At 36.9% G+C, this 18,623-nt stretch overlaps 1 protein-coding gene and 1 long non-coding RNA gene across 9 annotated transcripts in view; both read right to left on the reverse strand.

The window, feature by feature from the left end:
• Positions 1 to 4,203, reverse strand: part of LOC117199667 (uncharacterized) — a 40,788-nt gene extending 36,585 nt beyond the window's left edge. The window contains exon 1 of the long non-coding RNA XR_004480988.2: positions 95 to 4,203. This is a non-coding gene — a long non-coding RNA (uncharacterized LOC117199667). The remainder of the gene's footprint in view (positions 1 to 94) is intronic.
• Positions 4,204 to 10,635: 6,432 nt separating this feature from the next.
• TAF2 (TATA-box binding protein associated factor 2) overlaps positions 10,636 to 18,623 on the reverse strand; it is an 80,803-nt gene continuing 72,815 nt past the window's right edge. For 5 of the 8 annotated variants that reach the window (XM_049700669.1, XM_049700666.1, XM_033419902.2 and 2 more), the window contains one exon: positions 10,636 to 11,207. In XM_049700669.1, the coding sequence (XP_049556626.1) occupies positions 10,915 to 11,207 (293 nt within the window). In that variant the 3' untranslated portion in view covers positions 10,636 to 10,914. Of the gene's footprint in view, positions 11,208 to 11,953; positions 12,719 to 18,623 lie in introns of all 8 variants that reach the window. The other 3 variants (XM_049700670.1, XM_049700667.1, XR_007472762.1) reach the window with 2 other exon arrangements.

The following is an 18,623-nucleotide window of genomic DNA, read 5'->3' on the forward strand; positions in this document are numbered from 1 at the left end:
ACTCTACTACTAGAACCTAGCCACCTTGAAGGCAGGGGCTTTATATTCTCCATGGAATCTCTCACTCAGCAGGCATTCAATGATACCTACTGACTTGGTGTGGGTTTGATGACTGTGGAGTCTGTAAAAGTTCTAAAAACAAATCATAGCAGCTGATGAGCATCACTGGGAGCCGGTCTTGGGAAAAAGATGAGTCTTTCCAAAAAGACAAGAAAAAATAGTTTACGGTCATTTGAAAACTTTCATGTTCACATATCTAACTACAAAATGTCTTAGGCATATGCTCCTAGCATTTGCAGACAGTCTGAAGTGGAAATATAAGTCCTTTTTAGAAAGTTCAAATAAAACCCATCAAGGCTACCTATATTTAAAAATGGAAATAAGGACTCTACAACCTAGATTTCTTACTCAATGTGTAAATTTCCCTACGCATTTACTGTAGAGTGGTAACAGAATAATCACAGGATTTTGGAAACTTTGAGCCAATCTTATCCAGTCTTCTCATTTTTCAAGAAAACTGGCCCCAGTGAGGTTGGGTGATATATTTGAGGGCACAACACTAGATATTCCAGTTGGGACATAGAATCCAGGTTTCCTGTTTTCCAGAACCATGATCTCTCCACAATATTATTCAGAAGGTGATGAAATCACCTTCTGCTCTCATAGTCAATTCAATACAATCTGAGCCCATGTGAAGTTCCAACAGTGACTTGCAGTGATACTAGATGGTTAAGGGAGAATAAGCATCATAAACAGGATAGTGACATGACCTCTACCCTCAGTGACTCATAATCAAATGGGAAGGACTTCACATAGCCAAGGAACATGTTTTAGGGGTAAAAGTTTATCTTGAGAAATTAAAAAATTTTTTTAACCTTTCTGACCCATCCCGTTTGCCGAGTCCTTTCCTCCCTCTCTACTATATGCATAATAACTAATATGTGCATGTTACATAGAACATCTGATATAGGCAACTAGCTGAAAAAACAAAGCCCTCTAGAGTCTACTCCTCAATGTTTGAAAGTAAGAAAATGAAATAATATATTTTATGCAATTCTCTTTTGTACCAAACCCTGCACATCAGCCTATACACTGGCATACAAACTTGCAGCTATCATGCCAATCAAAATAAGAAAGTCACTTAAGTGAATGCCCATCAGTGTTACTCTAATCAATGTTCCAAACAAATGCCATCATAGTAAAGTACTGAAGGGCACACTAGTACCTAATAAACTATGCAGCACTATATGAGTTATACACACGATGAGAAAGGTGGGAGTGGAAAGACTAGTTCTGAGAGGTGTGATCTTTGAGGATAGGACTGTCTATCTTATTGACACTATGATCACAGTGTAGTGGGCATTCAAAAATACTCGTATGCATGAGTGAAAGGAAGGAAGGAAGGACGGATGGAAGGGAGGGAGAGAGGCAGGTTGGTTGATTAGAACATGAAAAACCTATGGGTCAGAAGAGGTATTTTAGTGGAGTCTCAATACAAGGTACAACTTCCTTAGTCAGGAAAGCATTGTATAGGAAAGGGGAAAGTATCCCAGGCAGAGATGTCTCTTGCTCATTTACAGCCGTGCAGGCTGTACACTGCACTACCCTCAAGAGGGCTGTTCACATGGACCCCAGCAACCCTAAGGAGGAGAAAGAACGGAAAGCTTACTGCCGAGTGCTGTTTGTCACCTACATAGATTTACAGTTCATCAGTTACAATGACTCTGGCTGACTAAATTCTTCTTCAGGAAGACAATTGGGGTAGAGGTAGTGGTAGAAATAGGAGACAGTTTTAGAAATGACAGATCTGGGTTAAAATCTTCATGCTTCTTATTGAGCTGTGTAAACTCAGGGCAAGTTAATTGAGGGCAAAATGTGTCTATATTGTTCATGAATTTATCTCAGTGCTTAGTACGTAGAATGTACTTAACAAATATTGGATGATAAATTTTAATCACATATTATGCATTTAATAATGGTTTCCTCATCCATCTGTAAAATGAGAATACTGCCGCTCATGTCACATGTTACAATGAGTATGAAACAAGAAGATGCACATAAGGTATGTAGCACAGTGCCAGGCTCATGGTAGATGCTTAATGAGTAAGAGCTATTGTTAGAAATTATAAGGCTTTGTTTTGTTTTGTTTTTTATGAATGGAAATTTTTATTCAATTTTAACTAGAGATTTTTCGTAATATTCTCTCCCTTAAGCTGAGAGACAGTAATGAGAGTCTGGAGAAAATACTGATAGCCAGACAGTCCACAACCCGAGCAGTACCCACTCCAGGGGAGGCATTTGAAGATAGGTAAGAAAGTTCTGACTGTTGCAATGACTGGGCCTGTTATCGGGCTGGGACCAGAGTGTTAAATGTCCAGTAACACGTGGGACAGTCCTTCACAAAATACCCCAGCTGCCTAATCGTGCTCCCATTGAGAAGCACAGTGTATTCTCAAGAGATAATGAAGTCTACTAGTTTCATGTCACCTTTCACTTTAAAACACTACACAGACAACTGTTTGACAAGTATTGGCAAAGCTCAACTACTGAGCCCGCATGCTGCAACTACTGAAGACGCACACCTAGAGCCCGTGTGCCGCAACAAGAGAAGCCACTGCAACGAGAAGCCCGCGCACCGCAACGAAGAGTAGCCCCCGCTCATCGCAACTAGAGAAAGCCTGCGGGCAGCAACGAAGACCCAACACAGCCAAAAAAAAAAGTATTGGCAAAGGAATTACATTAATCCCAATTTTATTGTCTCATACACATTAAAAAAACAAATATCAGGCCCTATCAATTGTGAAATAAATTCAATTAAAATGTCATATTTTTTTATGATTGCATGGAGGAATTTCTAGTGAAATGGTAAATAAACAGAAAATGTGACACTAAGTTTAATACAAAGAAAGAAACAAGACTCAGACATAGAGAACAAATTAGTCATTATCAGCAGATAGAGGGAAGAGGGGAGAGGCAACATAGAGGTAGGGGATTAAGAGGTACAAACTATTATGTATAAAAGTTACAAGGATAAATTGTACAACACAGGGAAAATAGCCAATATTCTATAATAACTATAAATGGAGTATAACTTTTAAAAATTGTGAATCACTATATTGTACACCTGTAACATAAAATATTGTACATTAACTATACTTCAATTAAAAAGAAGTTCAAAAAAAATTATCCACCAAAAAAAAAAAAGAGTGGTGCTAAAAGAAGAAAATGTGTTTGCAAGAAATGTTAAGAAGAAAGGATTTTTATCTTGCCAAAGAAGCAACCACAATTTTTCTTAAAAGAATCAAAGAAAGCAACTTTGAAGAACTCTTATTTTTATCCTTTTATTTATTGTCTCCTTCTGGCCCTGTATCCCACATAGTAAACATCTGTGTCCTGTTAAGATTTCAGTTCCCCTGCTGAGCAAATCCTGCTGGTCTCAAGCCCTAAGGTTTGCTTATTCTTTTGCAAAGCACAGGCCAGAGGAACAATGATTTAAAAAGCGAGGCACTGAAGAAGGATAAACAGGTCAAAAGTGTAAGGTCAAAGATCTACAGTAGGGACCTTACAAGTAGGGTGCCTATGTACTACAAGGAGCATGCAAGAGATCTAAGAAGACTGTTTAGAACATCTGCTTATATGGATCTATCTACATACAAATGACATTGAGATTCTCACTTGAATCCTGTGTCAGACAATATGTGAGGTATTTCACAACAGCAAGGGGTTGGGGACAGTGGTATCCTCGCTTGTTCCTGTATTCTGACATATTGCAGTTTATATGTGCCCAGTTAAATGGACTTATGGGTTATATCCTCTAGGTTTAACTAAACCAAACACAACAAAGTAGACAACTGTCTTGCAAAGATTCCTACAAAAAAAAAAAAAACACACTGGATTGAAGACAATACCAATCATATAAGCACAGACAAACAACTGAAAAAGAGCTACGCCCATGCTTGTTTCATAGCATGAGCTCTTCCAAAGCCACGCTGCAAGATAGAAACATGGTGACCGATCGTGTAAGTCAGTGCTGTCCAATACAACTTACTGCGATGATGGAAATGCTCTTGATGGGCGCTGTCCAACATGGTAGTCACTAACATATGGTTATTGAACAGTTGAAATGCAGCTAGTGCAACTGAGGAACTACATTTTTATTTTTCAAATATAATTTAAATTTAAATAGCCACATGTGGCTAGTGGCTACTAACAACTCTTAGGTTTGAGTCCAAATGCTTTCCCTTACAAGGTGTGACTTTTGGCTTAACGTTTCTACGCCTCAATTTCTTGATCATAATCACAATGCCTATCTCATATGGTTGTTGTTAAGATTAAATTAGTTAATGCATAAAAAGTACTTAGACTAGTGCATAGTACATAGAAAGTTTTTTATTATCTCCTAATCAAATCAGAGAAGAAAAAAATAAATTATTAATTTGAAAGACGGAGGGACAAATACATGTTACTAATGAAACTTGAACAAAGTTTATACTGGGCTTTGAGATATTAAGTAGTTAGTACAAGGCTATCACAAATTGCAGGACATATACAAAAAATTTATTTCATCTTTATCTGATGCTTTCTTGTATACTTTTTATAATGAATATGGTAGATATTAATACAGCTATAAACTATATAATTACTTTAAATGTGAATGATATGAATACACTATTGAAAAGACAAAGCTTGTCAGCATGGATTAAAAAAAAAAACCACCATCCAGACTGAACTGTTATGTATTACTACATACTTATAAACAAATGTACATACATCTGATATATGCACTTAATTTCTTTTTAAACTAATGGAGTGAATAACAAAAATATTTGGAGATCACTGGGCTAAACCAGAGGAAATACATTTATTTTAGCAAAAAAATAAATAAATGTGGTGTGTATAGTCATTCAATTATTGTGCTTAAGTGACATAGATAATTATTAAGTTAAAAAATTTAAAAAATAAGAATGAAATAATGCCATTTGCAGCAACATGGATGGACCTAGAGATTATCATACTAAGTGAAGTGAGCCAGACAGAGAAAGACAAATATCATATCGTTATGTGGAATGTAAAAAAAAAAAGACACAAATGAACTTATTTCCAGAAAGAGACTCACAGACACAGAAAACAAACTTATGGTTACTAAAGAGTAAAGGGGGGTGGGAAATAAATTAGAAGGCTGGGCTTAACATATACACACTACTATGTATAAAATAGGTAACCAACAAGGACCTACTATAGAGCACAGGACCTATACTCAATATTTTGTAACAACCTGTAAGGGAAAAGAATCTGAAAAAATATATACTTATATATATGTATAACTGAATTGCTGTGCTGTGTACACCTGAAATTTATACAATATTGTAAATCAACTATACTTCAATAAAAATTTTTTAATAAAAAATAAAATAAAAAATATAGACCACTGTTTGCCAAGAAACTTTAAAAGTCACAGTACTCCACCAGTGTGATAAACAAAGAAGGATCTCAATGATTAGGTTTTGTTTTATTAAACAGTAAGGATATTTTTACGTAAAGCCTGATTATTCAATGACAATAAATTTTCTAGAATAGTTGGTTGAGAAATCCCTATTTTGGTGATAAAATAGTCAACACAGTATAAATATCAGGGTAACACTGAAAATCATACCTATGGAATAGAATTTTCCAAAATTCTAACAGGAAAAAGGTCCACAGTCCAGTAAGTTTGGGAAAATGTTGTGTTAAACATGTTTCTTTACTATAAGAATTCTTGGAACTGAGACTCAGAATCAGAAAGTCCTCATTTTCTTACAGCATCTTAACTGGAAACTTTAAAATTCTTTTTTTTTTTAAAACTCCTCAGCCTTTTCTTCTCTTCTTTAGAAAAAATTATTTTTTTTTAATATTTCTCCTCCTAAGTTTCACAATTTTCAACCTTCGGGTCTTTATCTTTTGACCTCTCTTCAAATATTCCTCCATTAAGTACATACAGTTTCTTCTAAAATCATGAGGTGAGGAAAACGAATTTTTATATCTCTTCATGAAGTAAATAAGGTTACAGAAATGATCAAAATACACTCATAGCTTAGAAGGATTACAACTGCATTAGTAAATTTTCCCTCTTAGCAAGTATTCCTATCTATCCTTCACCCGGTTACCCCTATTGTTAGCATCCTACTTACCACCAAATATTGGTCAAAGCTAAGAAATCATCATTGGTACATTAACAAAACTCCAGAATGTATTTAGATTTCACTAGCTTTTTCACTAATGTCCTTTTTCTGTTGCAGGATCCAATCCAGGAAAACCCATTATACTCTTGTCATACCTCCTTAGTCTTCTCTGATCTGTGACAGTCTCTCACATAATTGTTTTTCAGAACTCCAATCGTTTTGAGGAACAATAATCAGGTATTTTGTTGTGTGTCCCTCAGTTTGGGTTTGTCTGATTTTTTTCCCTCACGATTAGACTGGGTAGACTAGGATTGTGGGCTTTTATACTCACAGAGAAGTATATCTATAGAGGTACCCTTCTCATCACATCAGAACATGATGTGGACATGACTTAACACTGGTGATGTTTACCATGATCACTTGGTTAAGGCAGTGTCCTAACACCTTTCTTTGCTGTAAAGCTACTGTTGTCCCCTTTCCATACTCTATTCTTTAGAAGTGAGTCAGTAAGTCCAGTCCAGTCCTCAAGCACTTGGGGCTTGGGCTGGAGCACATTTGACATGAAGAGTTGCATTTATTTACAGTAAGTTGGAAACAGAAGAAATGAGTCGGAGAAGAGGATGGGAAAACTAAGAAGCTTTCCAGCTATTTACCAGACAAGGATTTCAATCATTTTTATCAAAATGTCTTTTTAAGGAGTTTACAAGGCTTGTGTAGTAAAGTAGCTTTTCCATTTCCTCCTTAAGAATCATCCAAAAGAAATAAGAACATGAAACAAAAATTGTAAACTTCGACTTCTAAGAAATTAGAAATGCAAACCCACAACACATGAGGAAGGGCTATCAAATGCAGAGTGAAGATGTTGAGGAAAGATGCCCATCCCTGCAGCTCTCAGGCAAACTTAGCAAGAAAAAGAAGTCAGACAAAAGAAGAAATCGGAAAATGAAATGCACAAACCTTAGAAAAGAGGTAATAAAATTACCCATCATTTCGGCTTCCCTGGTGGCGCAGTGGTTGAGAGTCCGCCTGCCGAGGCAGGGGACACGGGTTCGTGCCCTGTTCCGGGAAGATCCCACATGCCGCGGAGTGGCTGGGCCCGTGAGCCATGGCCGCTGAGCCTGTGCATCCGGAGCCTGTGCTCTGCAACGGGAGAGGCCACAACAGTGAGAGGCCCGTGTACCGTAAAAAAAAAATAAATAAATAAAAATTACCCATCATTTATAGATGTGATTATTTTCAAGTAAAACCCAAGAAACGCATTTAAAATATTGAGAATTTAGTAACGTGGCTGTGATGGTTAATTTTACATGTCAACTTGACTAGGTCAAGAGATGTGGGAATAGCTGGTTAAACATCATTTCTGGTTGTGTCTGGAGGGTGTTTCAGGAAGAGATTAGCATTTGAATTGCTGGACTAAGTAAAGCAGAAGGCCCTTCCCGACGTGGGTGAGCAATCGTCCAATCGCTGAGGGCCTGAACAGAACAAAAAGGTGGAGGAAGGTTAAATCCCCTCTCTGCCTGACTGTATGAAGGCTGGGACACTGATCTTCCTCTGCCCTCGCAGTCTTGGTTCTTAGGCCTTCATACTGGACTGGACTCTACACTGTGGACTCTGTTGCTCTCAGGCCTTTGGACTACACCACTAGCTTTCCTGGGTCTCTAGCTTGCAGGTAACAGATTGTAGAACTTCTCAGCCTCCATAATCATCTGAGTCAATACTTTTTAACAAATATATATTACGTTTCTCTGGAATTGATGAATACAGTAACAAAAGCACAAAATTAGCATAAAGGACTATATAACCTTATAATGAAAAGACATCATTTATAGAATACTAAATGAAAAAAAAATAAGCTACTTTATAAAACTAAAAAGAAATATTATATTAATAGTTATACTGACATCCCTAATAAGAATAATCAACACCAAGATATTAATTCTAAGTCAACTCCTGACTTAACACACAGCCAATATCAACCTACAGATACAATTTTAGGGAAAGGCTAGAAAGATTGATTCTAATATTAATATAGAAAGATAAATCCACAAAAAATGGCAAAATAACAGGAGTGGAAAATCAATTAGTGGAAGCCAGGGGTTGGGTGTTGGGGGAGTTGACTACAAAAGAGCAACATGAGGGAGTTTTGGAGTGATGGACTGTGCTGGTTGGATACACAAGTTCAAGAATTTGCCAAAATCCAGAGAAATGTACATCACAAAGAATAAGTTCTACTGTATATGAATAAGTGTGCCAGAAAAAGAATATAACCCACAAGAATAGTCAAGAAGTTCTGTAAGAGAAAAGTAACGAGGAGAAACTAGCTCTACCATATCAAAACATACCACAGTGCTAAAATAATCTAAACAGTGTGGTGCTGGCAGATGAGTAGGCAGATCCATGAAACCGACAACAAAGTCCAGAAATGAACCCAAATATATAAGGGAATTTAGTATAGAACACTTGCAGTCAAGAGAGAAAAGATGGAGTTTTAAACACATTAGGTAGCATCTTGGAAGGAAAAAAAAACGTTGGATCCTTACCTCCTACCTTCTATCAAAATAAATTCCAGATGGATTCTAGTTAGATAAAGGATATAAATCTGAAACATAAAACTTTAAAACCAATAGAAAAAAAATGGCAGAATTATTTTACAATCATGGAATAAGAAAAACCTTTGTTGGTATGACACAAAATGTGGTAGTCAGAAATGACTATTAAAAAAACTACATAAAACTATACAAAAATAAAAAATTTCTGCAAGTATCATTTGTTAAAAAAATGCATACACTGTATAGATATATGTATAGACTAGATCTAAACATGTAATACTGGCAACAGTGACTACCTCTGGGGGAGGAGACTGAGAAAACTAACACTAGAGCTTGTATTACTTATGTGTAGTTATCTACAAAAATATGAATTTTTTCGTTGTTTACTTCTATGCAGCAACTTAAATAACTGAAAGCTCCCCATAAAAAAATGTTCCTCGTAAGAAACATCCAATATAAATATCCAATTTAGAAATACCATGCATACCATACAGTTCCTAGTACAATGCTTGATATACAAGAGGTGCTTAAATTATGTAGGTAGCTATTATTCGTCACTGTCTTCAGACAATACATAATTATTTTGAAATTTATCCTTACTATTTTCAAAGTTGAGAATTCTATAGATGGTATCACTAAACACTGTAATAAAAAATATTCCTTTTTCCAGAAATAATTTCAGTTGGCCAACACTCAGTTAATGGGAATATTTAAACAACTGCCATTTAGGCCCTTCAACGTCTGATCACACACCCTTTGCACTTACACTCTGGGCCAACTGCACTGCTTTACAATTCCTGACTATGTCCTTGCTTTCCTCCATACTTTTGAAAATACTGTTTCTTCTGCTGAGAGAACTTTACCCCATCTGCCTACTGAAATCACTCTTCCTAACAGGGCCAGCTCAAATCCTGCTTATCCACAAAGCTCTCCTCAAACTTTGTGAACAGGTGTATTACATACACACACAAAGAGAAAGGCAACAAAAGATATAAGAAAATACAAAGGCAGAATGATCAATTTAAAAAGTTATTTATTAAACAAGTATATTCAAAAGTCCAACTTTACTGGATCCCTTTGAAACATCTATTCTGGGAAGAAGTATTTTGTCCAACTTTCTAATGATAAGGGAAATGATAAAAATAGAACAGGTATGAATAACATTTTAAAACAAACAAACAATAAAGCACATGGTAAATTTAGAAATAAAAATAAAAACACACAAACATACAAACTATTGAAGTATGAAAGCAAAACATTTCGTATGTTTTTAAATGCTTCTGGTATACTCACATGAGAGCCAAACTGTCTGTGTCCAAGTTAATAAACAGTATATAAACACCTTTTTAAGGTACCATACTTAGAGAAATAATTTTAGAATATGTATTGGGCATTTAAATTGTCCACATTTGGCAAACATATTCTACACATGAATGTATTCACTCATACTTAGTGAAAAAAGGAACTTAAAATTTAAACATCTTGATTTGAGAACTGTGGATTTGATAGTTCTGTTAAATTCCAACATCATAATCACCAAATGTGCTATCAAAAAAGTGATTCAAATTTCTTTTTAAAGCTGCTTCTGAAAATTCCAGTATTTTAGAGCAAAAGAAAACATCATGTATTCTTGCTTATGAATTCTGATGCTTAGTTTCTATGGTTAACACGCAAAAAAATATGTAACAGAGAAGATTCCTATAGAAAAGCCTCTGTCTTTCAGTAGTTCCAAATGGTGTTATACAATATTTCACTGGAAATAGTGGTTTTACCACAGATTTGGCTGTAGCTTCTGTTTAAAACATAACTTTGCCCCATAACATCCATCAAAGGCTTTAAAACATAATTGACTTTGGCAGTACACATGGAGATCATGATGTGAATGGGGACTGCCAGTGGATATAAGGGCCTTATGAAAGGGTTTGCTCTGTGTGTGTGTGTGTGTGTGTGTGTGTGTGTGTGTGTGTGTGTGTGTGTGTGTGTGTATTTTAAGGAGGAAACAGGATGAAATGGTTTATTCAGAACTATAAAACACATTTTCCTAATTAGATTTCAATTGTATAAATAATGTAAATCAAATGTTTAGAACTTGAATCTCTATGGGAGGCAACTATTTTTTTTTCCTTTTATCATTCTTTATAGCTGACAAAGCTTTAGTTACATATATTCTTCTGAACACTGAGGAAAAGGTCTCCTTTGTCCCCTTCTCAGTCTGAAAGAGAAGGAGAACGAATAGACCTGCCACTGGCGGGGCTGGAAAAAGTGAAAGGCTCCTTGTCCTTTTCTTTGCTATCATGCTTATGCTTGTGCTTATGCTTATGTTTGTGCTTCTTCTTCTTTTTCTTGTGCTCATGGTGATGGTGGTGATGGTGGTCGCTGTGTTTGGAGGACGTAGATTCTTTAGTAAATACTGAGAGTGGAGCTGCTGCAACTGGATGCATACTCATCTCCAAAGGTGATTGTTCTTTACCTTCAAGATTAAAAACACCCAAATGAATTCCTGTTAATAACAAGGAAAGTGAAATGAAAGTAAGAGGGAGTTGGTGACAGTACAGAAAAGACAATGGATTCCCAAGCGTTTATATCACTTCCATGAAAAAAATCAGGAATGGGAGAAGTATCCAAGTAAGACATCCAATTAGTTACACACAGGTAAGTTTTCAGCATTGTGACCAGGAAGTGAGTATTTCAATTCCTTGTAGTCTATACAGATTATGATATATACCAGTGTGTTATCCAACCATCTTCTAAAAATTAATATTCAATATTTTAAAGTACTATGAAGTGACAATGACTAGATGTGTGTTAGAGATTAAGACTGACATTGGTCAATGAAAACATAGCTCCTTAACCACAGTTCTGCTCTATGGTATTCGGGTGGGGAGGAGATTAGCACTACAGGCATAGTTCGTTTCATTGCACTTTGCAGATACTGCGCTTTTTACAAATGAAGGTTTGTGGCAACCCTGCCTCGAGCAAATCTATTGGAACCATTTTTCCACCAGCATTTGCTCACCTCTAGTCACTCTGTCACATTTTGGTAATTTTTGCAATATTTCAAAATACTTCCACCAGCAAAAAGATTATGACTTGCTGAAGGTTCAGATGATAGTTAGCATTTTTAAACTGAGGTATGTACATTTTTTTAGACACAACACTACTGCACACTTAGTAGACTACAGTATAGTATAAATATAACTTAGATGCAATGTCAAACCAAAAACTTCAGCATGTATTTTATCTCACCTAGAAATGGATCAAATGTCTTTGAAGGTTCTTTCCATTTCCAATGTTCTATCAGCCTAGGAATCTATAATAGTGAGTAGTTCTCAGACTCTAGTGTACGGGAATTTCTTGCTTCCTCCATACCCTACAATTCTTGGGCCATACCTAGAGAATTCTCTCTCTCTATTACTCTAGGTTAATGACACTGCTTTACATGCAGCCAAGTAAGAAAAAAACTTAATCATCTCAGGTGCCCTCCCTTCCAGATCTAGCTGCTTACCAAATCTTGTTTATTCTTACTTACAAGAATCTCTTTAATCTGCCTCTCTATCCCGCCTGCAACTGTACTAATTCAGACCACCTCATCTCATTTGGATCACAGTACTAGTCTCCTATGAACTGGTTTCTTTGCCTGAAGTGTCTTACACTTGAATCCACACTTTACATAGCTTCACAGTAGCGGTTCTCAAACTGGGGCAACTTTTCTCCCCAGGGGTTGTTTGACAATGTCTGGAGACGTTTTTGTTGTCACGATTAGGGTGGGATGGGGGGAGGAAGTGTTAGCCTGACTGTGCGTAGAGGCTAGGGATGCTGCCAAACATTCAAAACACAGGACAGCCTCCTAGAGCAAAGAATTCTCATGGCCAATAATGTCAACAGTGTTGAAGTTCAGAGGCCCTAGTGCATAGTTATCTTCCTAAAAACAAAGCTATCATGATTACTTGTTTAAAAACTCAGGTAGTTCTACTGGCAGAACAAAATCCTTAGACTTCAGTGCAGCAATTTCTGAAAAAAAATATATTTTTTATTCAGAGTAGTCAAAAAACCAAGCTTTTCACTAAAATGGACTTTAATGCAGTAGTTTCTTTTCCTTTTTAAAACGTAAATTCTCAGTGCTGATTTTGATCCAATCCGGCCCCAAGCCATGTTTTTACCAAAACAAGCATCACCATAGAAGTTTTCTAAAAATCACTTTCACCACTAATTTTAAGGACAGTTTACAATCTCTCTTGAATTTATCTTATCTTCCACTATTCCTTTCTATATATTCCAGACTAGCCCTTTCGTAACTCTGTGTATTTGTAAATGCTATTCCTATGCTTGGAACGCCCTTCCCTTATTTCTTTTCTGACTTGCACATTCATTTACAAATATCAGGAACTACATGGGAACTGGAAAAACAGGGATAAACTGGACAGATCTCAGTTCTCCTGGAGCTTACAAAGTAGCAAAGAAGAACGAAATTGAATAAGTACTCCCGATTAATAAAAAGACAAAACACAGAGTGAAACAGGAGCACAACAGGAGACTTAAATTAGTGGGGCAGTGGGAATCAAAGACAAACTTCTCCAAGGAAGTTATGTTTAAACTGTAACCTAAAGGAGGAGAAAGGAAAAGAAAAAAACATTTTAGGTTCTTATTAATTTAAAACAGCTTAAATGTCATTTTTGAGGGAAGTTTTCCCCAAACTGCCCAAAAAAATTAGTTCCCACAACATAATACAGATGAGGAAATTAAGACACAGAGAAATTAAGTGACTTGCCCAAGGTGGTACTGGCAAATCTGAGCTACGAAACCAAAGAGCCTGGACTCCAGAGTCTGTGCCCGCAGCCACTCTGCTCATCTGCACATGGCATGGTGCACACTGTCGCACACCTTTTTATCTTGGGGTCTCTTTCATTAGACTCATAGCTCCTTGAGGATAGGGCATCATCTCTGTATCCCAGTGTATTGCACAGCATCTAGCATCCTCATACCTCCACCTCCCCAAAACTTGCTAAATGAATGAATGAATATAACAGAATTATGCAACTGCTGTGTTTCTTTTTAAATAGGATGTCAGGTGAACTTAGTCAAACTAAATGCATTCTGAAGGTCACTGATTTTGAAGGGAGAGGAATAAAGTAGAGAAACTATTATAGACCATTCATTAAACTGGTATGGACTACTGTACCTTCTTTGTGTCGGGCACTGTTCCAATATTTTAGAACAAGCTAATGTGTTACAGTTCCTGTTCGCAAGAATTATTCACATTTTACTACCGCAAAATTACATTTTTTTTTTTTGCGGTACGCGGGCCTCTCACTGTTGTGGCCTCTCCCGTTGCAGAGCACAGACTCCGTACGCGCAGGCTCAGCGGCCATGGCTCACGGGCCCAGCCGCTCCGCGGCATGTTGGATCCTCCCGGACCGGGGCACGAACCCGTGTCCCCTGCATCGGCAGGCGGACTCTCAACCACTGCGCCACTAGAGAAGCCCCCCCCCCCTTTTTTTTACATTACTGTTAGTGTTAGCTTTACCAAAAAATCATGAATATAAAAAATGTAATTTGGGGCTTTGCTGGTGGCGCAGTGGTTGAGAGTCCGCCTGCCGATGCAGGGGACACGGGTTCGTGCCCCGGTCCGGGAGGATCCAACATGCCGCGGAGCGGCTGGGCCCGTGAGCCATGGCCGCTGAGCCTGCGCGTACGGAGTCTGTGCTCTGCAACGGGAGAGGCCACAACAGTGAGAGGCCCGCGTACCGCAAAAAAAAAAAAAAAAAAGAGAGAGAGCGAGCTTATATATATAAGCTAGTTTGGGGACTCTATCTTTTGCAATAATTGGTGCCCAGATATTCTTCAGAAAAAGAAAAAATTTGAGAGATATCTGATTTATAGTTAAGTTAAATATGCCACTATATAATTTTAATTTATATTTTAAATGAACTATATAAATATATTCTCGATTCTATAAATACGGGAATATAGGTCCCTACCTAACAGAGTATAGCCAAGTGACAAGAAGGAGTAATAGAGCTTCATAAACAAATTCCTTTAACTCCTATCTCATTATTTAGTCAGTCTACATCAAGAGACTTTGCAGCTTTCCAATTGGCTGTCTGCACTACTGGGAGTCTGAGGTCCTTTTCTGCACTGAGAGAAGTTTCATCATCTAATCCTAAACACCTACTTGGATTGCAGAAAAGCCAACGATTATACTAGAAACTGTACTTCCCAGTAGAGGCAACTGCCAAGTATACAACTGAGTGTACTCTTTTCCAAGGAATACTAATAGCCACTTCAAAAGTAAATTCAATCTCTTGTCTAGCAATCTTACACTTTGCATTCAAGATATACTGATTAGAATTCTTGCATTTCTCTTGATTTGTATGAAGTCTATTAAGAAGACAATGGATTAGCTATATCCAAGGATAAAGGTGTTAGAAACCAGGACTCCTAGGACAAATGGCTGATTCCAGGTCTGGCTAGAATATTTACAAGATGAGCCTGAAACATCTGGTATAATAATAGAAAGGAAGTTTAAAGCCTTCTCAAGAACTCAAGAGTCAAGAGTTCTCACCAATCGAAGCTGGGAAAATCTGAATATTGATAATATTCTGTAATTGATAATTGATAATATTCTGTAATGGACTAGAACTAATTGATCACCATTGGAGGATGCTAGCCAAATTATTATTTTGAAAATTATTAAATACATAGAGAGAATCAAGTCTTTATCTTTCTTTTGCTATATGATCTATACCAATGGCTAACAGCAGGTGAGGGGCAAGTTAGCTTTATAGAAATAATCAGCTTATAAATAAAAACAGAAAGATGAATTAGAATATCACCATCTTGTAACCCTTAATGAATTAATGGATCCAGGCCTTGAACACCTTAGTGGCTAACCTCACAAAAAATCAACCAGACATTGTATGCTTCCAGATGGAAGAACACACTACCATCTATAACCCTGAATCCAATTAAGTTTCTAGATATAATTACAAATTTAAAGGAAATACAGAGGACTCTAACATGTTAATTACACCACAGGTATACAATTAGCAAAATACAGACTTGAAAACTACAGATCAAAACCCTGGAGTTTGTAACACTGTAAAGGGGAAAAAACAATGGACTGGAAACTTTTAATTTTAAAAGATGTAAAGGATATATCAGCCAACTGCAATGTGTAGACCCTATGTGGACAGTGATCCAAACAAATAAATTGTTAAAAATTAAAATAAAAATAATGGCATTTATGATTCAACTGAAATGTAAACAGTGACTGTATATTTAATGATATGAAAAAGTCATTTATTTTTTAAAGTACAAGAATATTATTGTGGTTATGACTTTTTAAAGTCCTTATCTTTTAGAGATACACACAAAATTACCTATGCATAAAATGATATGTGGGATTTGTTTCAAAATAATTCAGAAAGGTGGAAATGGGAAAGGGTATAGATAAAAAACAAAGCTGACCATGAACTGATTGATCATTTCTGCATCTGAGTAATGGATACATGGGGGTTCATTATACTAGTCTGACTACTTCACAGTTTTCTATAATAAAAGTGTTTTTTAAAAAGGAGAAGTTAAGGCAAATTGGCACTATTCGTGAAAATGTTCAATGCTCATATTTTTTAAATTAGAAAGTTCATTTCTAGAAACATATCCCACAAACGTGCTCATGCATAAGTGCAAAGAAATATATACAGAAATAGTCATTAGAATAGTGTTTCTAACAACAGAACATCTAATAAAACCTAATGTTACCCTAGCATCACCACTAACCTTTAGCTCGTAAGTTTTCATTTATTATAGACAATATATATTTTTTATTTGTTCAATTTCTTTCCTGAATAATTTTTACCAGGTCTAATTCAAGGTGATAAGAAAGTACAATTTCCCTCTCATGTGGACCTGTATAACAGTAAGATTTGGGACACATACGAGCTTACTTTCACACTAGCATAATGAGGTCAACTATAGAATCTCTATTGAGAAAAATGCATACATTACCATCCCTGTGACACAATGCATAATCCCACATATCATTTTAGGGGTTTACAAGATGCCTGGGAACTTGAGGCCCACCCAAGGTTAGGTGCCACTCATTTTAAGGCTAATGAAAGCCCTTTTATAATTAAACCGCTTTGCTGTACACCTGAAACTAACACCGTAAATCAACTAAACTCCAATATAAAACAAAATTTTAAAAAAATTAAAAATAAAACTAATGAAAGCACTTTTAGTGACACAAAATATATGTCTCTATTGCAGATAGGAGATATACCAAGAAAAGGAGATAAAAATAATTCACAATATTATGATTTGCCTATTTCATGTTATAGGGAAAGAAAAAAACATGTTCAGTTTTGTTGTTCTATCTAACATAAAATCTTTCCTAGAGACCTACTGAATTCACTATGGATAAGGGTTAGCTGCAGTCAATTTAACAAATGCAAAACAAACAGAAAGGGGTACTTAATACACACCTAAGGTGGAAGCTTTCGGGCCCATCTGATAAAAGTGCTGGTAACAGTGAGTAACCTGCTAATTCTATTAAATTTATCGCACTAGGTATACATTTAAATTTAACACAAAACCTGCAGTTTCTATTAGGAAATGTGTGAAGTCTGTTCTTCAGTTTCTTTAGATCAAAAAAGTAAAGTGTAGAATTATATCATTATAATTTAAAGAAAAATATCAAAGTCTTTTTCATATTAGACTTTCAAAAGAAAGAACTCTAGCTTTTTTTTTTTTTTAAACGGATTTCTATACCAGAATAGTGCTTTTCTGACTTAGGCAAGAATTTGTCACATAGTACAGCAGCCCTGGCTAGGCAACTGCAGCAACTCTTCTTTTCTTCCCTACAGAAACCACCAGGGACTTCCCTCCGCTCCTCATCACTGCAATCCCCGCAGCAACCTGGGAGACAGACCAGCGGCCTCAGGCGCTGCAGCGGTGGGAGAGGAGAGGACGTGGTATGCTCAACCCATCACACCATGCGACCCACGCAGCCCTTTCCCCGGATTCCCTTCCTTAACTCAGGAGAAGGAGAAAGTTAAGCAATGAAGGAAAACATCCCTGCCGCTTCTCCTTTCTTACCCCAAATGGCTTAACCTACCAAACACATATCATCCCTACCCTAAAATATGCCCCTCACTATCATATGCAAGGAAAGAGAAAACTGGTGGGGTGTTAGAAAGTAAACCACGACCTATCCTCTACTTAACAGTGTCCACCCCTTCCAGATGACGTCTGCAACACATTCCAGTTCTCAACTGCCATCTGGCACGCTGGCTCTGAGGCAGCCATCTCGGACTTCATCTCAGCACATGAAAAAAAACACCAGGGGTCTCAAACTCAAAAGCCTTCAACCTAAGTAGACAGCATAAATGAGTAAGCAGACTACCGGGTGCAAACACAGAAGGAATCAATGGAATGGAAAGCACATCCCTGCCTAAGAGGGCCTCTCAGTTAACTTTTTCAAGAGAAGCTGGAAATCCAAATCTTTATTTGCAGTCTCTTCATTTTTAGTCAACTACTTCAAAAATGTTTGTAAGAATTCTATAGCCAAATAAAAGATGCCTCAGTTGGATAAGCTTCAATAAGGCCTCTCAAACCCACCTGTTAACTTTAATCTAGAATCCCTAGAGATTTAAGAGAGATCACAGCTTCCCTTACCACTATTCTGTGCCTCTTCTCCAGAACCCCCAACTCTCAACCCCAGGCCAAGGTAGCTACCACAGTAGGAGATCCCAGCTTCTGTTCCTGTTTTACTGCCAACTTTACCTGGGTTAGGTTAAAGTTGTGCTTCCAACAGCCCAAAATATAGAGCTCTTAGTACCCTTTCTCTTAGAAATACTGTGACACACAGTGGTTAGGTTTGATACTTCTATTCTTCAGTATAAGTTAAAAAGGGTTT

This window comes from Orcinus orca, chromosome 17 (assembly GCF_937001465.1).
Source record: "Orcinus orca chromosome 17, mOrcOrc1.1, whole genome shotgun sequence".
Taxonomy (NCBI): Eukaryota; Metazoa; Chordata; class Mammalia; order Artiodactyla; family Delphinidae; genus Orcinus; species Orcinus orca.